Here is a 23,812-nt window from a genome sequence, read left to right on the forward strand (position 1 = left end):
TATATCCTTCTTTACTGAGGTTACCCTTTTAAAATAACCATCTCAATAGGTAGTAAATCGCCATTTTATCTTCGAATTCATAAATCTCTTTTATACATTTCAATTCTAATCGGGGAACATACATTTGTATCGGATGTAGATTTTTTCCCTATTTTCCAAGGATATTTCCATTACATTGCGATTTATCAGTTTTTCAGAAAGCTATAGCTGCCCTTTCAATTGATACAAATCCGTCCAGATAGAAAAAAAGCCAAATAATACATTTTTATTTAACAATTATTAAGTATTTTCCTTGTAATTCCTTGAATTCTAGTCGCATGTTTTCAATATTGTTATTCCCCTGCTTACCTTCATAACGCTTGGTTATGTGTTTTTATACCTATGTATGTAGATACATGACCTAGCGCAATTGTCAATGCATAAAACAAACAATTTTAACTTTTTATTTTGAAAAGAAAAAAATATATCTAAAAAACTTGTTCACGGTGAATTTAAGTATCAAATAGCGTGTGTTCTGTTCGTACATTACTGGTATTTGACCGTTATGATACGCATTTCAAAGCTATTTGTTTGGCCTTAACGTTCATAGTATTGTCTCTGAATTTACAGTTTTCTCTTGAAATGTCTTTTTTTCCTCAGTTTTGATAGATTATCAAGCTTTATCAGATTACTACGGGAACTACAAATTAAAAATTCAACGGCCTTCTAGAAATATTTCAGTAAGATTATGAAAAATTCCTTCTTGATTTGTGACACTAACGGTCTGTGACATTGATAAATTTGTGCTTAGGCAGCAGTGAATACATTATATTACAGGCGTTTTCTCCCTAGGATCGCGTTTAAATTTGAATATCTATCCCGGAATTTGAGCGATGGAGGTGATTAATGAATCTGTTAAAAATAAATATTGCTTAAAATAATTATTAATTAACGAATTTTCGTTCTGTATAGATGGTGGGTATGGAGTAGAGATATGGAAATAATAAATTGTACAAATAACGATATAAAATATTATCTTGTTGACATTTTTGTCCACATGGTGTTGTATTTTATTCGATATAAATATTATAACTATCAGGTTGCGGTTTCGTGACTACTTTTCGGTCTTTATCTTGAGGTTCATGGTCTGGTTTTCCATTGAAATGAAACCAATGTTGAAGACAACATTACAGTTGTATTATATTTATATAAAATATATATAGAAATAAAATTAAATCAATAATAAAGTATCATTATTTTTATAAATACATATCATTAATGAAGTATGTATAAAAAAAAACAAGCTCGGTTATTACATTGTATTACATCTACCATTTAACTTATCAGCATCTAAAATAATGGGATCTGTCTTCAGCGCTCTATATTTCTAAAGTACTTTTATTGATCGTAGGACAGAATTTTTAACATTAATTGGTTTAAATGTTTTAATATTCAGAAGCTGGCAGCTCTGATCATTTTGCGTTTCACTGAGCTTACGCGCTGTAGTATCAGAAATATTGAACTAATTAGTGAAGTAGTTCAGCGACGAATACATGCATACATTAATATTACCACCACGTGGCTAAAACCATAGAGTCCTATTAAAATTAATAATTGGTTTTAACTTTTGGTCTCATTTCCAGCCAATGAAGAATTCGTGATTACCTCAAACTATAATGACTCCGAATCGCGTGAGTGTTGAGATGGCATGTAATTTAAATAACTTCGGCAATTCTAACGTACGGTTCGGGCCGATACTGAGTTAATGCGATTACGTTTCCCATGCTCGATAATTGAAGCGAGTTTTTCACGCAACGGTAGCGCTGTTTTGACAGGCATACCTTTTTTCCATTGTTCCTTGTGACGGAATCGCCGAGCCGAACTGCCTGAGCTAACTTACCTTCCGTTATCTCGCCATAACTTGTAATTCTACTTCGACTGGGGAATGTGGGACATGCAAAAACGATAATATTTTCACGCGACTTTTGTTCCTTTTGAATACCATGCAAAGAATATGAGAATATTTCACCCACGCCATAAATGGGTATTTTTTTCATAATCGCTTGCGTTGTTGTTGACGTTAAGTAGAACGCCATATTAACTATATCACTAGTCAATATATTTGCGGATATGAACACGTGTTAGAATCGATTTCATTTTTACGTACATACGTTAAATATTTTTATGCATAATTTTGGTAGTAATTCTCGATTAAATTTATTAAAAAAAACTTAAGTATGGTTCTAAAATCGTAATTCAACTCCTAACTCAGAGATTTATCATTTTTGACACGTTTTTTTGTGAAGTAATGTTGGAAACAACAGTATAAATATTTATTTATACTGTTAGAGTTCAAACAATTGTTCGAGTTTATTATCAATTATATATATATATATATATATATATATATATATATATATATATATATATATATATATATATATATATATATATATATATATATATATATATATATATATATATATATATATATATATATATATATATATATATATATATATATATATATATATATATATATATATATATGTATATACAGTGGTAATGCAATTACCACGCTTTTCAATTATCTCCTAGAAATATTACGATTTACCGTTAAAAACCTGAATCTTCAGTCGTCTATTCGGATTGTAATAATTGATTTACTGTTTAAAATTAAATGTGACCGTTTACTGGATTAACGTTTCTCAATCCGTTATGATATTTGCTAAGAACCTAGATTGCTAAATTCTGTTCACTTTTACCGTAACTGAAGTCTTGGATATTTTTTTTTAAGTTTTACACAATCACGAGTGAGAATTATTTTTAAAAATACAAAGCTATTTATTTTAATCCATTTGTAGAATCAAACGCATTAAAACATTTCAGTGATTCGTTTATTATTGTATTTTATATTACATACATTATTACTTTGTGAATTTTTAAAAATACTGATGTGTATATACAGCATTTTGTCAATGTCTGGCCAAAGTGATCTAAAACTCGATAGTATAAATCTCAAATAAAATCAGTACATTTGATATACATGGGAATTTTTCTTAAATAATGCCGAAACAAAAGAACCATGTACCGCCATATTATTATACTAAACCTTCATACTGCACTGTTCCTTTGTTTTAGGTAGGTGCTGATCATTGTTTTTTTTCTTATTATTCTGTACCCAATAATAGATTTGATACAACGTTAGAACTTGACGCCTTTCCCTTTACGAAAGGTCAGCCAACAAACAAATCATTGAGAATAATTTAAATTGTTCTTATCCTTACGTCTTGGCGATTGTTCTCAATATATACAATTTGTTATACCATATATACTCGTATACGTATGGGAATCGAATTAATATACAACCACTAATAAAATCATTTGATATTTTTATTTATCAACATGTTTGGTATCCAGAGCTATAAAAGGAAATAAATAATGTAATATTTTAAACGTTATTTTTGTAAAATTATATTGTTTCGTCCTGGGGTGCGTAAAGTATATAAATATAATAATAATAATAATACCCTTATCCGCACCCCAATGGTGCATAGGGCACTGCGTCATATAAACGCAGTGTTATCTTGATCGTTTACACATGAAGGAAAGGTGATCAACCCTCCGCTTTAGGTACCAGTCCAGGGTAATATTGAATACATATTACAGTGAAAAAATCACTCATATTTATTTTACCCCCCCTGGGAATCGAACCCGGGTCCTCCAGAACGGTAGCCGAGCGTGCTGACCATTACACTACGGATGCGGACAAAATAAATATACATTTATTAAATATTCGTTGATTATTTTATCTGTTACTTATCGAAAATCTCTGAACTCTCAATCTTTGAAAATATCTCGTGCTAAAAATATATATATAAGATGAAATCTATAGTTCTTATAATTAATCTAGAAACAATATGTTAGTATATACTGTCATATTTCAACAAAGATAATTAAAAAAAACAACGAGAATTAATACAATATTAAATGGTGTTAAACTACAAATATTCCATTTCGATTTTACATCTTTTAAGTGTAAGATCTCCCATTCAAAATAATGTAATTCGGTAAAGTTAGTGATATACGAATACCTATATCCTGTTTGCACAATTGCTGTATGATTATCATAATATTTTTTTGCCCAATTTGTCCTTTATTTCCTCTCTTTTTGAGATGGTTAAAAATCTACCCTTCAAACTCATTTTTCCCATGACTAAACCACCCTCAAACCGGATGTAATCCTTATTAGAGCCATCAAGGATCTCTGTGCTATAGTTATTTTTTTCTTCTTTGTTCTCATATCCTGACACATCGCGTATAAAACTCGGCATAGTGATAAAATATGAATACCCTCATGGATCGTGTATTTTAAAAAATGTACGATAAAAGTTTATGATGAAAAAGCTTTGTAATTTGCTTGACAGTGAAATGAAGAAACAGTTTTAATTATTCAAAGATGATTTTTTTTTCCTAATACGTCCGCCTCCGTAGTGTAATGGTGTGCACGCTCGGCTACCGTTCTGGAGGTCCCGGGTTCGATTCCCAGGGGGGGGTCAAATAAATATATGTGATTTTTTCACTGTAATATTTATTCCATATTACCCTGGACTGGTACCTAAAGCGGAGGGCTGATCACCTTTCCTTCATGTGTTAACAATCAAGATAACACTGCGTTTATATGATGCAGTGCCCTATGCACCATTGGGGTGCGGGTAAGGGTTTGATAATACTGTTTTAGTGTACATATTACATTATACTCGTATATGCGATTTGATCTTTACAGGATTTTTCTGATACTTAGTGACCGTGATAATTTTTCTTATCGACTCCCATGTTGGCGTAGGTACACTCGATGTATTTTTATTTCGTACTTATTTTAACCTCAAAAACCCCTGTGGCCTTCTGTAAAATGTCCCACCCGTCGTAATTTAACCGGAATACGTATTCCGATACGCTCCCCCGTCGGTCACTTACGGCGACCCTAATGCGTAAGGATATTTGTGGACTCGATATAAGAAGGGTAAAAGAATATCTCAAGGTGTTTCCTGTCAAAGGGTTAGCACTTGTCACCCTTTGTGTCACCCAATACCTAGCACCTTCCTCAATCTGCGTGCTCCTGGTTCATTTGTATTCAAATTACGTCACTTTTTGCCCCACACTTTCTTATTCAACTACACACTATGTTAAACTTGAGTATTTACAGGGTCAAACTTAGATGCTTATTCATTTGATATTTCGTAATGGGCATTACTTTCTAAAGATCTTTTGATGTTGTTTACAAATTTTTATGACGGTCTTTCATTTTAAAATTACAATTTTTTTGCTTAAAAAGAAACTCCATATCAGATTTACTGTCATGTTTTTCTTAGAAAAAGTAAATCCGAACCTTTTAGCCGGTGATATAATTTGAAGCGTGGTTTCTCGCTTCTCTATTTTTTAGTTACAGTTTGTTTCTTGTTTTCACAGACAATTTTCAACACAAGTAAGTAGTATTTAAATTCGGTTAATACTAGTATTATTTTGTTCCATCATGACTGATGATTACGATTATTTTTTTCGCGAATGAAATCTTCCCACGATACTTACCCAATTAATTTATCTTCGATCATAACACGCTTCGTTGTAACGTTGCTCCGATTAAACCGTAAATTAATAATATGTGCATTTACGTAACAGAGTGAGAAATAATCTTTTTATTGTTCCGACACCATTAAATCGATCTAGATTCGCCCGAGTCTGTAGATCTTACCTGTTTAGAGTAAAAGTAATTTCCTTTATATGTAGAAGTTCGTACAGCAAACCCGCTTTGCGCTAGGATGTCCCAGTTCAGTGCGGTGAATTGAAAGAGGAAGGCGATCCTGATATGGCTTTCCGTAATGCGATCTTACTCCATTATGCACTGTGGCCGGAAATCGTGTTCTTACGTTTCCACTGGAGTTTTCGGTCTCGTACTCCGCATTCCGGTTTTGTGTCCGCGTAACGGAAAAATGACGAGAAACTTGGCAATAAAATAAAGGACGCATTATTTACAAGGATCTTTATAAGGATGTGATTTAATTACATATTTTATTAATTTAATCCGAGATTTATCTTTAATTTTTTATTAATTCATTTGGCAGTCACTTTGTTGTAAAATCTATCCATTTTTAATTTAAGTTTTAATTAGTAAATACCACTATTTCTTAAAATCTATTGCGACACGTATTTCGATGCATTCCGCGTCATTTTCAAACACCGTTTTTCATTTTATTTATAGATTTGGCGTTTAATTCGTAGAACTCCATTTTAATTTATGTATGAAATATTAAATTAAACACTGATTTTTGACACCTTAGTAGACTCATAAAATCAGTGTTTGATTTAACATTAAATATATAAACCGTATTTCATCATTGCATTCCCCATTATTTTTAAACACGATGTTTAACACATCGAAACATGTGTCTATATTAAAACTTAAATCAAAAGTTTTAATTTTTCATTAGTCACATTCTCATTGTATTTTCTCGTTTTTCGTTGTTTGCTCCTCGGTGCACGAAGCAGCTCGTTCAAAACTCACGTTCTTACCGTATTTATGTACCTTACATTCGTGTATTTTGAAATGCAAAAAAGGTTATCCGAAGCACATCCAAATTCGAAATAGGCGGACCTAAACGATGTTCTTCCGTCATTTATGGGAGTAATGCCGATTCGTGCAGTACACAATAATATATCGTGAACTTTTCAATCACGTAGCCTTAATCTTGTATATTACGATTATTATTCTGCCATTTTGTTATGATTTTATTCTTAACAATGATCATCGGATTTGTGTTTTCGATTCGCTTTGAATGAATAGCAGTTCTTGCCGAGCGGTTATATTTCCCGCTGTTCGATTTCTACCGCTATGAAACACAGTATTATATATTTACTATACATAGCTTTACACAGTGCATAAAATGAGTGTTTTATTTTTGTATATAACTTGTAACTGAATAACCTACGCATTTACTCGTCCTCAATTTTCATACTGAAAAGGGATCGCAACGTATAATTTTTTTCAGGTATTTCTATTGTGCTCTTTTTATAAACTCTTTATAAAAAATACTCTTCATTTTCGTTTTTGATGTTCTTTCTCTATTTTGAAATGCACAATGGTTTCGTAGACATTTTTTAAAAATTATCAAACGTGAATTAAAAGTATTTTTTGAGAATTTTTTGCCAAATAAATATTTTAGAGACTGCTATTATATGTAAGGATGACCCTTTATCGTTTCTTAAAAATGTACCTATGAATAAAACATTAGAAAATAGAGTAATAAAAAATATCGAAAATGATACAATTGTAAAATAAACATGTAAAATAATATAATATATGGTAAAAAAACAACTATTACGTTTTTTAAAAAATTGGCATTTAATTTGTAGAACTTTAATTTTAATTTAATTTTCAAAAATTTTATTTTTATTTTTACATGTTTTTAATAATAAAATACAATTAAGTAGACTCTAAAAACCAGTGATTCATTTTAATATTTAATATATTAACTATTAAGTTGTTGTTTTATTATATAAAATGCAGTTCCACCAAGAAATGTCAATACAAAAGTTTGATCTAATAAAAATGATTTAACTATTTCGATCAGAACAATAGAGTAGACATCAATATCCGTATAAACTTGTAAGTAAAAGATTAAAACGAGGAATATCCGTGATTCATTCATGAACTCATTTAGCAAGTAAACTAATGACGGCAGTAAATGGCAGTAAGCAATCTTCTCGCACGGATAGATAGTTAAATATTGATATGCAGGTAAACGGTGTTATAGCGAAACACGGAGATTTGTCCTATATGTATAAATACGATGCAAAGAGTTGCATTGGAGCGCAATGTGCAACGTTCATGCGGTATTTTATTGATCGGATCGATTCCGTTCAGTTTGGCACAGTTCGGAACGAATAATTGTCTCTGCGATAAAACCACAGATCGCTGAACACATACCATTTGTGCAAACTTCAGTGGTGATTGCGTTATTTGTTATTTGATACTTTTTACCTCAGCAAAAAATGCATGAAACATATCCATATTTCTTGCGATCAAGCCACAAGCATTCGTATTACTGGTTTGTTTTGCTATCCAATTATTTAGATTTTTCGTTAAGATATGGTTTATAGAACGACATGTGTTTCGAGCAATTGACATCAAGCAATTATGTTTCAATAACTTTCAAATATTGTCAAACTATTTTTTTGCGTACCAATCGTTATGATTAACATAATGGGTCGACGCTGTCTTAGGTCTTGAAATCACGTTGGGAAATTTTCTGTTAATGTATTATATTTATGATCGCCGTTGCTTTAAATGACTTCTATTATTGCAGTATACTTATATAATCGCTTCTATTTTCTGTACGCCATCGCCGGGTACAACATTTAAAATAGCATTAGTTTGAACTAAAAAATAATATTCATCATTCCCGTGATATTCGAAATTTCACTACTTTCAAAAACGTTATACTAAAATCAAAATATTTACATTCCATACTTTTTTTAGGTTAGCCTAAGTGACTTGTACTTGAAAATAGAAATCAGGTCGTGGTCAAAACGTGGTTTGTGGGAGTCGAACCTAGAACCTCTGACTTCCGAGGTTCTATTCTTCCGAGGTTCCGAGGTTCTACTCGGACTAACTATGGGACCACAACCCGGCTCGAGTTTAAATTAACCGTTTCTCTAAAAATTATTACGTTACTAATATTAATATATTAATATTGCGTGCGATACATTTATAAACATGTTTATTCTGACGCAGGTGTGCGGAATCAAATTAACGTTTTAAGCTATAAATCACAATTTTACGTTATTTTATTTAATATATTATGCAATACGATACTCCCATATCCGTTAGCGTTTGGTTTCCATTCAACTATCGCATTTACCGACATTTTTTGACATATTTTCACAACCGGAAGTGATCGGTGTAACCTGTTCCCGCCAGGAAGTAAGCACCGGCATTTTGTCTGAAAAATACCACTAATATTTGCATGCCCAAAATGTTGCAACTTGCAACGTTCTATTGTTTTTTTCTTCAATAATCAGCATGGAAAACGGTTCAATTTTAATAAGAAAATAAATTTTGTCCTTGGGATTTATTCTAATTTAATGCAAATTATAGACCATGGAGAATTTGCAGCAGTTATTTTGATATAAATGTATTAGAAAAGTTTTGTAGGTAGACACGTAATATGATAGTATTGATGTCATATTTAATTTTTAAATTAAATCTGACCAACATACTCCTGATACCTATATATCGATGCCTAGTCGGATAAGGTATTATTAAAATATTTATCATTATTATTATATTAGGTATAGTTTGAAAATATATGCTGCATGTTTGTTTTATGAATGTATAACCGTCTTTAAATTACAAAAAAGAAAAAATTTTCTCTAAAATAAAGTATTTTTAGCTTCTAAAGCTATGAGCATGACTAAGAAAAGAAACCTTTCTTAGTTTAACCAGACATACCCTGAAACCAATTTTACCTCCCTTTGGCGTCTAGAGGACTCGAATTAGAGGTCCCTTTTCCAAACAACTGTTCCCAGTTCCATCTAAACTGAATATTTTTATTATTTTTACAACTTAAAAATAGTGATCATTTTAATTATTTATAATGTAAACCTTTATTGCAAAAAACCTTAGAGTGTACGCGGTTCCAAACTTTAAGATAACGATATACATAGTACTATATTTTATTATAAGTCCTTATCTTTATTACGTTATTATTTCAAATAACTTCTGCTTCAAAACCAATGATTCTTATCTTTCAAAGTTTTACTTAAGCTTAATACGACGTTCTAGGTATATAGTGGCGCCAGTTTTAATTTCACCCCCATTGGCTGCTACCCTCCCCATTTTTCTCATCTTTCATCCCTCATTTACCATCTCTTTATCCCGCTAACCATCAGTTTCCCACTCCGGATCGGCTCCTGTAATCTGCAGCATCAGCTATTTTTCCAACGAGAAAAACCTTCATTACGAAAAACCCTCGAGTCATGTACTATATACCTATACTTCTATACCGAAACCACAATGTATGAGATACAATACACGAAAATTAGAAAAAATGGGATGGACGAATGGTTTGTTAACTCATTAAAATTTTTATTATACAGTAAGATTTAATATAAATATATTCCTATTTTATATTTGACTTTAAGTCCAATCTCGTCACTGATCAATAATTAGGTGGTTAAAAAATAAAGACATTAATTAATTTTAGTAAAATGTAATTCCACCATGAAATAGTACTTAGTACGAAATCACAATCTTTCTTTGATAAATTAAGGCCCAACATACGTTAATACGCTACTTAATTTTCTTTAAACCCAGCAATTGATTTTTTTCTACACTGTTTTAGTATTGAAAAATTAAGTTTTTCTTCGAAATAAATATATAGTTTTAAAAAGAAAATAGTTATTGAAAAATGTTGAATGTTGTACGACAGTTTCGTTCTTCAGTTTCGACGCCTAAATGTTTTAAAAATTTATGTTTTTCAATTAAAAACTATGAAACTACGTATTTTAACGATATCACAAGATGTGTTCAGTAGTTAAATCGAGGTAATAAAATTGTTCTGGATGTCCTGGGTTCGATTCCCAGGGAGGTGAAAATAGACATGGGTGATTTTTACTCTCATATTGATTGAATAACACCCTGGACTGGTACAAAAAGCGCAGGACTGATCACGTTGCCTTCATGCAATTAAGGATCAAGGTATAGGTCATCGCGTGCGGATAAGAGTTCGAAGAAGAAGAAGATAAATAAACTAAATACGGTATGGTAACTACACAATTTTACAATTTTTTTTTACTTGCGAGATTTATCTGGGTATCAATGTTTTGATAAAACTCCCACAGATGACCGAGGGAGGTGGAATGTTCCTTGAACTTCGAGCGAAGTCCGCGCTCTTACTTCAACCCATCATATGTTTGACATGAGTCAGGAAATTTTCACTTAAGTGGAAAAGTATGTCTCACAAACTATTCAAAACGTATTACGGGCGTGTTTCATCTCGGATATCCCAAACTTATTATCAAACTAACTTCTTTTTGAACAGACGGAAAAGTTAAATAATTTATTTAATTTTGAAAGCTGGTATATTTGAAGCTGGCTGCGCGTTGCGGAAACTTCAAATGGTCAAATCCAATCAAAACGTCAAAATGTCCATTATACTTCATTCAACTGTTTGTTGGAAATTTTCAAATAAGGAAAATTTGTGGCTGAAAACTCACAAACTGTATCGGTTATGGAAAGTACTTAATCTTTTTACTTGGTTTTCAATATTTCAAAGCAATTCGATTCGTTTGTTTTTTGTTTAGTTTTCCCATGACTTTTGCTAGTATTTTCTCGATATTACATTTACATTTCTTATATAGGTATAATTGTTTACTAATATTATTTGGGGTTTTAAATCGCTCAGTATTCAATATCGTGAATAGAACCTGAATAATCCTGCAATTAACGTACATAACGAGTGATTTTCCCTGCATATTTTCTCTGTGAACAAAATATCAATACACTGGATGTAGTCTATAGTTTGCGTTCTGTAAAAATATATCAGTACTTGCTTCGAAAACAGCAATCACGTACTCTTTGTATGGGATATTATTTTACCTGCAATATCAGGTTTTATATTTCAAATACATCACCTATTTTTGCTGCAGCGATTATAATTCATTTTTAATACACTATTATTTTTCTTTTTCATTATGCATTTTAGTACAAAAATCAATACCTAATACATATTAAATTAAAACTCTACTTACTGATGTTAATCAACGCTAACAATTTTTGCTTTATATATTATATATTAAATATCAAAATCAAACACTGATTTTTAGTGTCTAATATAGGGCATTATCTAACTTCTGATAGTAATTTGATAATGTTCTAACAAGGCGAAACAATTTTCAAGCTTTTTATTATGTTAAAAAAAAATTAACACACAACTTAGTAGGCCTTAAAAATCATCGTTTGATTTCAATATTTTAAATATAAATTATGGAGTTCTACAAATTGAACGCCAAATAAATCAATATTTTTTTGCTATAATATAGCGTATTATGCCTACTACCTACCCACAATATTTCAATATTATAGTCCAGAAAATTTTTCCAATGTTTGAACAGGGGAAAACGCTAGGAAAGTTCGTTAGACGACGTGAAAATTGTCACTATAATACCGAAGCAAAATGAGAGAAACTGGCTGTATAATGTTTTATGGTCACAGCAGTACATTAATACGAGTGCATTATTCTAAAGCCATTATTTAATGTGAACGAGGTCAATACTTTCAATGTTTACAGGTGTAATGAAACCCATATAATAATACGTTTCGTTTCGGCATCTGAAGGGAATTCTTGACAGATTAACTCGGTAAATCCTTTACTCGACGATTAAGATTCGTACTCTTCCGTTTCCTCATTGCACGCAATTGTTCTAGAAACTTTCGTTGATCTGTACCTTGATCTATTGTGACAAAAACAATACAAAAAGAGTGATAAATGATGATGACAAATCACCAAAAAGCGGTCAACTTTCTCTATTCATACGTGCAGAATAAATGTCATGATGTTTATTAAAAATACTCGGGCTTAATTTTTAAAGATGGTTTGACGTTCAGATCGCCTACGCATGATCTCAATTCTAAATACTCTTTGCTAGGCTATTATATTCGTGATGTAAAATAATAGTCTCTTGATCTTCGCGTGAGATTTACTTTTCCATTGAAATTGATTTGTATTCTCATAGTAAATAAGTAGTCCGGTCTATATTTATTTGGTATGGATTTGATACCTTCTCGTGCCTTGCCAAAATAAACGTCGCGATCTCACGAAGTCGTTACTGTGACAAATTTCCATTTAAAGTTCAACCACGAACACATTTCAAAAGGCACAATTTTGTCACAAATATAAAAGCTATCCACTCTCAGTGTACAAAACCAAATTGCGCAATATCCATTCGGACTAAGAAACGCGAGATGATTATCATCTTACATATTATAATTCCGATTATGGGCACATTTTGCATTAAGACATCTCCTTCACGTTTAAAATATGCAAATCCTTTTATAATGTTACAAAAGATAGGGCGTACGGTGGCCGTGAATGCTTTTAGCGCATCCCACAAATGTCTCCATAAAAAATATTTTATTTCATGCAATGGGTATTTTCATTTTTAGTAAGTGAACAAATCGGACCCAGAGCTTCATGGCTATTTAAATATATTATTTATTATATTGTTTCTATTTTATATATTGTTTTATTGCAATTTAGTTACAATGGATCATTCTCATGATGTGTTATTATTGGCTAATAAATTAATATGAAAAATCACAAGAATATCGGTAACATTCTTATTGAAATCTGTAGAAAAGTAAGGAAGATATGAAGATTTAAACTTTAGATATTTTAATAAAACGAAAAACGGACACCGCTATACGTCATCAAATTTTACGTCATCGGGTGTATTGTGGGGCGTATCCCTTTATGTATCTGCTTTATAGAGCTGTAATAGAAGTAGTGTGGATTCGTTTCTGTGACGTCATTCGTTACTAACTTACGAAAACAACATTTTTACGAAGGCGAATTTTGCAAAAGAAAATGATGAATGAAAGTATTTATTATATCGGCTGTTATAATCACAAAACGAGTCGTACACAATCCTTTATAGGTTGAGTATGTTAAATTAGATATTTCTCCCGAGTGATAATAAATACCATATTGAGATCATCTGAGAGGATAAATAAATTTTACTATCTGTTTTCTTTTGGTGTAAACTACGCAACATTCAACTTCGTTATTTTTTATATTTATCCTAATGAAGACAAATATTGTTTGTTTTCAGATTAACCAAAGTTATTAATTATTAAAATAATAAGTTTGAGTATGAATATTAATACAAATAACTAATAATAACACGCATGAAGATACTCGAATTTATACGTAACATTTATCTATATAAGATTTGTACTCGGTAAACTCATTTTCTACTCGCGAGTACATACTTAATAATTTACGTTGTACATATTTCTATCCTGAGATTTGATGTACTATTACCAGCATAGTTCTCGTGTTGTTGACTTCTAGCAAATATACGTAGGAACCTTGTTATAAGAAATATCATGTTACATCTTTCATAGGTTTCCCTGTGGATTTTCTATCCGTTTCCCGAACTGCCTTGGAGAGCGGCTTATTTCCCCGCCATGACTGTATTCAGGCTACATTACCGCCCAGGCAGACAACGTTACGATTTATTGCTATGCTGGGAATTGGAATTCTACAACCGCTACTAAGTTTAAATCAATTTTTCCCTTTACCTCCATTATTTTGTAATGTATTGCGCAGACTTCCAACACGTAAAATATTATTTAGATATTTACGAGGGACCGGCATTAAGCGCTTAATTTACTTAATATTCTTCAATCGTGATATTTCAAAAACTACAGACGTTTTACGATGCTCTGCCCACGGACGAAAAAATCGTTTAAAATAATACATAAACGAGTAATCTTGACAATTTTGAGGATTTATGTTACATTATAATATAATAAATTGAACAAAAAAGGTTTCGTAGATAATGATTCACGTCGTTAGAGTAATAAATGGGCTATTCGTACTTTTTCTTCTACTTCGCGGGTTACAATCTTTGCTTCTTTCATGGTCAGTATCCACCAGTCTCTATCCTTACCTCGCCTCTTCAACCCAGCTTATACGGTACAACGCATGTCGGAGATAATTTGGTCCGTGTAGGCTAAACGGGGTCGTCCTTTGTAATTTGTGACTTCACACATGCCTTCCGCAATGGTAAGGAGTAAACCTGGGTGTCTTATATTATGGCCTATCCATTTGGCGCATCTCTTCGAGATAGTCGCGAGTAGGTGCCTTCTTTCTTCGATTATTCGTAGTACCTCGTCGTTCGAGATGTGGTCTCTCCAGGATATCCCGAGCATTCTTCTTAGGTCCACAATGCACATCTCGAATGCATTCAGCACGCGAACTATTTTATAATACAATATTACATACAGTATTGTGTTTTCTCAATTTTCCAAACGCTGTTCTATCGTAGGTTTACTGATGGTTTTTTTTAGATGGGAATTGCATTTATTATTTACCTTGCTTATTATGCACAAGGTTTATAGATCATTTGGTGGGTTTTTGTTTCTTCTAGCTAATTCAATATATTTTTATTTGAATCTGTGTTGGAAACAGGAGGGATAATCTAGTGTGGACCAATCAGGAATTTCACAGCATTTGCTTATTGCGAACTGATGGTTGTTTTCGTTTGTCCTCAGGAGCACTCCGATCTGGTGGGTCACGATGACGTCTTGGGTCCCGTGGTGCTGTCCATCAAGGCGGAGAACGTGGCCAGCCAGGAGCACACGCGCATCCTGCTGCGCATGGAGTCGGGCACCATGCACGAGCTGATCCCCTCCTCCTACCTGGGCCACGCGCCCTCCCCGGCGCGCATGGCTCGGGTGCTCAACGACCGGCTCACGGTGGACAACTTCCTGCCCGTGGTCTGCCCCCGGGGCTCCGCCCTCATCGCCAAGTACGACGAGCACATGCTGGTGACGCACTTCAAGTTCGGCGTCATGTACCAGAAGTACGGCCAGACCACCGAGGAAGAGCTCTTCTGCAACGCGGAGACCTCGCCGGCTTTCGAGGAGTTCCTTAGCCTCTTGGGCCAGCGTATCCAACTCAAAGATCATAAAGGTATTTTATTCAGCAAAATCATACACCTAACTTCACTGCTAGCTTAGAATCAATGAAATGTTTAAACTCATGCCTCGAGCGAGATAGCGAGTGTTTTTGCCTAGAATTTTCACTCATGAATTACATGAAATTATAGTAACTTTAAACATAAAGAGTAAACAAACATGCATTAAGAGCCGCTGTTTTATGGCAACCGCGTCAGATTGTAATATGGTATATCGATTTGCGCAGGTTACCGCGGCGGTCTGGACATCCAGAACGGGCACACGGGAGACCAGGCCATCTACGAGGTGTTCAAGGAGCGCGAGGTCATGTTCCACGTGTCCACCATGCTGCCCTTCACGGAGGGCGACCCCCAGCAGCTGCAGAGGAAGAGACACATCGGGAACGACATCGTGGCGCTGGTCTTCCAGGAGGAGAACACGCCCTTCTCTCCCGACATGATCGCCTCGCACTTCCTGCACGCCTTCATAGTGGTGCAGCCCATCGAACCCAACACTCCTAACACCAGGTACGATCTGTACTTCATGAATAATCTTCTTCAAACCCTTATCCGCACTCGATGGGGCGCAGGGCACTGCATTATATAAACACAGTGTTATCTTGATCTTTAACTCTTACCACTCTGTAAGCCAGACATTCTGGTCCATATGATTCTAGAGGCAGCTCCGTGGGCCATAATGTCTGGCCCGACGCAGGTATAACTTTAACCACTGATTTCTCTATCACCCAAGTATATTCTACCAAAAAATATTTCAGATAAATACAGTTTATTTTAATTAACATGCTCATACGAATTGCCAGACAGTGTCGCAAAATTAGGGAACCAAAATATTTATTTTAATGGTAGAAAAACGTCGCATTTTTTTGATCAGAGTAGCTGATCAGTTATGAGAAAAAATGGTCAGAGTGGAAAGGGTTAACACATGAAGGAAAGGTGATCAGCCCTCCACTTCAGGTACCATTCCAGGGTAATGTTGAATGAACATTAAAGTGATAAAATCACTTTTATTTGTTTGATCTCCCCCACTCATAGAGATCAAACCTCAGACCTCCAGCCTAGTAGCTGAGCGTGCTGAGCATAATATTATATTATGGGTAATAATAATATTTACAATATTTGAGTGTGTCCAAATACTTGTTCACAAATCTGGTTTGTCTCCAATAAGTAGTTATTTTTCATATTATTTAATATGTCAAAAAATAATATGAATAATAATATTAATTTTGGAAATTTTTATAACTCCATTTTGCAGTTCTGGTTCATGAAAAACTTCACGTTAAGTTGTTGGTTATTTTCTGGCGACTCCACGTAACCTTACTTTTTTCATATCTTGTATATTAAAAGCATTTTTTTTCTTAATATTTTGTATATTAAAATAAAACTAATTAGAGCGCAAATATATATTAAGATATTCTAGTAATACATATATGTACACGAGTATTACGTGGGTAGATTGATGATAAATATAAGCTCCTTATAGTGATTGCTCATGAATATTTATATACAAAAAAATAACAAAAAAACGTCGATGAAGTACAGGCAATATAATTGATTGCCTATTTCCGCAATTCTAATTATATCCAAAAACATGTTCTTTTTCAATTAATAAAAAAAGCTTTTTACTTTCTCTGTCGTAAGTCATATCCGTTTTTTTATTCATCCAATAAAAAAATATACAAACGTAAGTGGTGTTCCACAATAACACATTTTTTCATCGATAAAAATGTTTTCAAGGTGTGTCAATAAATTGAGTTATTCGAGATGAATCCGTAAAAGAAAAGACAACGAAAAAGTCCCTGCGAATGAATAGGTTACTTTTTATAAACAAATATTGTTCTCATTCTCTCGAAAAGTCTTTTCACATTTTATTTAGTTATATTTTCGTTCAACATAAAATCTAACAATGTAGAATATTTTAGCACTATAGAATTCTCAGAAAATCCGATACAATCCAATATAAAATGTAATAGCTTTTGAACACGCTATCGAGTACATTTTCGTTTTGTTTACCAACATTTACATAGCATTAAAGTATTTTTGTTTGCCTTTTCAACATTCGTCAACAAATAAATTATTTTGCACATTAATTATTTTTTAAATAATTTAACTTGCGAGCAATTGGCACGTTAAAGTAATTAATTCCTTATTATGTAGGTAGATAATGATTGATGGTTTTTGTTCATTGTTGCGCGCAGTTCGTAATTTTGAAACGTGCAAAGACTAATTTCGAGCGAAGACCGTTTATTTTCACCCGGTGATGCAAGTCCCAAGGAAATACAATGCTCTTTACAGCGTATGTAGCATTTAACGTGAGATCGCAGTGATTAAGACACTGCCGTTCATGACGCAATTTCTAGCTGAATCACCGACCTCCGATCGAATCACGACTGCAATCATTCACGAGATTGTCTTCTGGGCTCTTGGCTTACTGGGTATCGGATTAGAACTTTAGACGGAGTTGTGAAAGCCAGTTGAGCTTCCAAGGAACTAACTACGATCTGAATTGTTTTGTATTTAGTGCATATCCCTCCTTTAAATACTCCGTCGAGACCGCTAATGCGGGGAAATAGTACTACATTGTATTATCCGCATAGTAAACATTCAGGATCCATGAATATATGGATGCTATGTTAATGGGATCCATTATAGATAGCGCGAGTACTCTAACCGTAAACACGTTGGTTCCTAAACGAATCGATATCGTCTCTAATTTTATTCTGGCAAACACTAAAATTGTGAACTATCCGCATTTTTCGCAACCGGTTCAAAGATTTGCCAGCCGATTTCTTTCTGGGTCAAATACTCGATACGCGTCCGCACTGACCCGATTTCTGAATTACTATCATAAATCCCGTATATTTCTTTGTTATGTTTATTTGTGCCGTAGTAAAACCGAAATATTTCATATCCGTTATTCTCCCTATGGGAAATAAGACATATGTATACATGTCTTCAATTCATCTTCTCGTTCTTACTAGTAACAAGTACTACTACATACACGCATCGCACGATTCCATTGCAATAATAATAATAATAATAATAATAAAACCCTTATACGCACCCCGATGGTGCATAGGGCACTGCTTCATATAAACGCAGTGTTATCTTGATCGTTTACACATGAAGGAAAGGTGATCAGCCCTCCGCTTCAGGTAACCAGTCCAGGTTAATATTGAATAAATATTACAGTGAAAAAATCACTTATATTTATTTGACCCCCCCTGGGAATCGAACCCGGGACCACCAGAATGGTAGCCGAGCGTGCTGACCGTTACACTACTTGCAATTGCAATAATACACAGTTCTATCGAATACTATTAGAAATCAATGTGTTAATGAATCGTGTTTCTTGCGGATATTGGCGTAAAAACGTTGATGATGCCTATTAATGTAGTAGAAACTGGTTTTAGATCTCGTCAGACTAATAGTAATTTATTATGACACAGAAATCCGACACAACACGACCTGTTACGCCATCTCCCGAGTGAAGCGGAATATAGGCCGACGTTGACTCGAAGTACCGTAATTCAATTCAATAAACACCATTTAGTGCACTCGCTGAGAATAACCTGATTTTTGCCAATGAAAATTGTATAATAAACTGAAATAAAATATTGGTTTGATGACCCAAAGTGAAGGATGAATGAGAAAAGAATGTTATTTTACCATACCACAAAAGAAATAATGCTTTTAAAATACAAAATTATTAGATACGTTAGATTTTTGGTTAGTTGCTACTTGTGAAAAGGTCGCAGTTTTTCACAATTTCACATTGTAGGTATGATATATGCAGGGGTGGGCAGCCAATTTTTTAACAAGGGGCTCGCGGGTGTGGGGTGCAAGAGGGTGGGGGAAGGTCTATAATTTTCTTTTAACTTTCCAAAATACATAATAATTCAAATAATACACAATACTTATTTTGCACATCAAACGACATAATAAAGATTTGACTTATTTTTTATAGTAGAAAATTATTTAATTCAACAAATGAAATAATTAATATTAGTTAGAAATTTCAAAAGACAAAAAAGTTTGTTTCATAATACATTTCAATTAACCACTGAAATTGGATGTATGAACTGATTTAATCAGAGAATATTGATTTCTCTTAATTTAACAAGGGGCTCGCCGGCCCAAGTCAAATTTAACAAGGGGCTCGCGCGAGCCCCTCCTAGCCCCCTGCAGCCCACCACTAGATATATGTGAATAAATGGCAGTTGACTCAATGCACGAGTATATTCATAACATCAAAATAATATCACTTTGTTCAATCAAGTAATCAGACAAAAGGTGAAAAGATCAAGTAACTATTTATAAGGTAGGAGTAGAGCGAATATTGAGTGTTGAGTTTTGAAAATCATATTATATTTGTGGACTTAACAATACTGTAATATATGACTCCCAATTAATTAAAAGTTTTTAATGAAAAGCATTATATCCTCCACATCAGGATTATACATTTTTAACTTTATCTGTGAATTTTGAACGTCGGAATGCCGTGTTTTTTTAATGACTTGTTTTAGGATATTCACGTTATCGGGTTTTCGGATCACAGTAGTAAAACTATAGGGTTGATCATAGAAAAAAAACATATTTTTTTTAGATTTTTTTGGAAACAAAAATACTTCACCAAACTCCATATTAATGTTTTTTAAAGTAAAATTTTCACTTAATTTTATCGACATTTGAGATTTTATTGATTTCAACACTGTTTTTAGGTAAGCCTAAGTTATTTGTGTGTCAAAATAGGAATCAAATTATTTCAATCGAAGCATTTTAACTAATTTTGTTCAATTTGTCGAAAAATTGTTTTATTTTTCTAAATTACATTACGCAATTGCTTACTATATATCATAGTTGACGATTCATTAGTATTCATTAAGGATTCTAGATAAATTAATTAGGAATTTAATAAATATTAATTCAATTCACCCAGCAGCCAGCTTACCAATGTAAGAAGTCACGTTTGTGTTCGCGAAGTAAACATTTAATCGTGTTAACGTTAATTTAGCTGACGTAATGTTGGTGTTTTCACGCGGTAATTTTTCTAGCTTTCATATAAATAAAATAATAATGTATCTCACCGTTCCGACTAGCATCCATCAATCAACGTTCATGCATTTATCATTACATTTTAGAGTGTTTATTTAATTATACTTTTTATAAATTAGCCGTGTAAATATTTCCTTTCCAGCGCAAAGTTTCGTAAACGCCAACTTAACCTAACCTAACTAGGAACAAAAATTTCTTGAATGTTTTTAGCTGATACTTTGTGGCACATTTTATAACCTTTATAAAATAAAACAACTTTGTTTTAACCATTTTTTATTGGTACACTTTTTCCAACCGGTTTCGACGAGAACCTTGTCATCATCAGGGTTTATGTACTAATTCTATAACATTAAAATACTCATAGTTAGGTTATAGTTAATTACCCTTCCCTTACGATACCAAAAACTTCCACGCACTCCGTACACTACATGAAAATGTTATTTAAAAAAAAGTGATACAAAAAACGGGAAAAAACTTCTAAATGTTGTTTTTATTGAGCATTGCGCAGCGAATGCGTCCACTCCGGACGACAACTTGTGAGCTACAAATGGAATCGTTCAAATACAGTAGGAATAAAAATGTTTTTATTAAGGGGATATAAGCTTGTATACCTTTTACCCGCTACTGTATTTTTTGAGTAAATTAGGTATTTGAGTGACTAACATGTGACCTCATAAACCGCAAACTAAGGTGACTATCACGTAAAATGTACCTACCTGGTTTATCTCGTGACTCATAATAGGCATCCATTTAAAACCTTATTTCACGCGGCAAACTCTAAATGAAAATGTTTGAATTAAGAACAAATATTGACAATAATATGTTGGCACCCCTGTTTTCAGTCTATGATAAATTAGAAATCAAGTAAATACCCATCGGTGTATAAGTATTATACATACATGTGTGTATGTATTGGTATATTATACCTGGTTAAAAAGAACAAACCTAAAAGAATTCTATATTTTTTTTTAAATACGCGTTTATATTTTATGACCAGAATTGAAAATTCGGAATTTAAATATATTTGTCCTGCCATTTTTTGTTGTTGTATCGGTCAGCGGGGTGCAATTATGTTTTGTTTATTGCTGCGTGAATAATGGGTGTAGGGAATCAGAAATGTATCGTTGGTTTGATTTAAAGTCTTTTGTGTCAAATTGGTATCTCCGTCAAATTCGTTAGGGAATTTAGCACTCTAGCGTTCCCTTATGGAACCTTGGGGATATAGAAGTTTAACCGGCGTTTCCATGTATTAGTAACGAGAGGTTTTCTAAACCGTTCTTAATTATTTTCTATCACATTGTTTGTAATCTGACCTTGAGACCGATCGAAAATCCAAACTATTAACATCTCATCTCTCTCATTTTTTTACATCTAAAATTAATAATTTTACATTATTATATCCTGGAATATGATGTAATAACTTCTACCCAATCTGCACCCAATGGTGCATAGGTCACTGCATCATATAAACGCTGTGTTATGTTGATCCTAACACACGTTATATCCTGTCAAGGTCCTGGTTAGGATCCTTATTAGTTTATTTATTGTAACTGCAGACAGTTGGTAGAATTCCATATTGAATACGTGTTTGATTATGTCCTAAGAAGACGAAATGCGTCACGTTTTAACATACACATAAATAAATGAATAATTCAATCCAACAAACCTTGTTTTATTTTGGATATATTACCCAACAATTCCTTATTAGTTTCTTCTTAGTAAGGTTTAAAGCTTCTGTGGTTCCTTTATGTAAATAGATTCCTTTATAAAACTAGATGTTTTATATTTTTGTGATGTTATTATTTGCAGATATCGGGTGACCGTGACGGCCAGGGATGACGTCCCCTTCTTCGGGCCCACCCTGCCCACGCCGTCGGTGTTCGCCAAGGGGGCGGAGTTCAAGGAGTTCCTGCTCACGAAGCTGATCAACGCGGAGAACGCGTGCATCAAGGCGGAGAAGTTCGCGCAGCTGGAGCAGCGCACGCGCGCCTCGCTGCTGCAGAGCCTGGCCGACGAGCTCAAGAAGAAGACCAGGGAGTTCCTGGGGGCCGCGCCACCCGAAGGGGGCGGGTCCCCCGGGCCCGAGGGGCCCAAGACAGAGGGCGCCGGGGCCCGGTTCATCGACACCGTCAAAAAGGCTATCATATCGAAAGTCAGGTCAGTATCTATACATATTCACTACTACTACTACCATCACGCCGTTTCTCCGCAGGGGTAGGCAGAGAGGACATACACTCCTCGCCTCCTTCACATCCATACATCTAGTCATACACTCCGATTACGCAGACTTTTGACACCGACAGATTTTAGGTTCTGATTGATCTGATTGTGCCAAGTCTTTTTCGGTCGTCCTCGTTCTGTTTTCCCTCTCACATTCGCCACATATATTTTCTTAGTCATTCTCTCGCTATCCATTCGCTCCACATGTCCATACCACCGTAAAGAACTCTTCCTAATCTTTTCAATTATTCCTCGTTCAGCCTTACATTTCTTTCTCACATCTTCGTTTTTAATTCTGTCATACGATGATTTTCCACACATTCGTCTGAGGGAGCGCATTTCAACAGCATTCACTCTGCTTTCATCCTTCCTTTGCCTGTTTCATGTTTCGCTTCCATACATTAGTGTCGGTACCAGCCCGCCGTTGTGAACTTATACATATACATATTCAACTTCGCACAATGTTAATACTAATCTACTACTACTACTATCATCACGCCGTTTTGCCGCAAAGGTAGGCAGAGAGGGTAAAACGCCACACTGTTCTGTCTTTACATACACTCCTCGCTTCCTTCACATATGAATGTGAAAGAAGCGATGTGTGTGATGTATGGACATTTAGTCATACATGCCATCCGATTACGCAGACTTTTAGCATTTAGGTTCCGATTGATATGATCGTGCGAAGTCTTCTTCGGCCGTCCTCGTTCTATTCTCCCGCTCACATTCGCCAGATATACTATCCATTCTCTGTTTGTTTTCAAAGGTTAAATACGAATTATTAATTCATTTTTTGTTCTTT

General features: G+C 33.9%; 1 protein-coding gene across 4 annotated transcripts in view; it reads left to right on the forward strand.

The window, feature by feature from the left end:
• The window catches only part of RapGAP1 (Rap GTPase activating protein 1), a 562,680-nt gene that overhangs the window by 534,040 nt on the left and 4,828 nt on the right, over positions 1-23,812 (forward strand). For all 4 annotated transcript variants that reach the window (XM_088265033.1, XM_088265190.1, XM_088265107.1 and 1 more), the window contains 3 exons: positions 15,314-15,734; positions 15,966-16,245; positions 22,600-22,947. In XM_088265033.1, coding sequence (XP_088121159.1) covers positions 15,314-15,734; positions 15,966-16,245; positions 22,600-22,947 — 1,049 coding nt within the window. The remainder of the gene's footprint in view (positions 1-15,313; positions 15,735-15,965; positions 16,246-22,599; positions 22,948-23,812) is intronic.

This window comes from Brachycentrus maculatus, unplaced genomic scaffold (genome assembly GCF_059751285.1).
Source record: "Brachycentrus maculatus isolate JH-2025_06_01 unplaced genomic scaffold, ASM5975128v1 h1tg000003l, whole genome shotgun sequence".
NCBI classification, from domain to species: domain Eukaryota; kingdom Metazoa; phylum Arthropoda; class Insecta; order Trichoptera; family Brachycentridae; genus Brachycentrus; species Brachycentrus maculatus.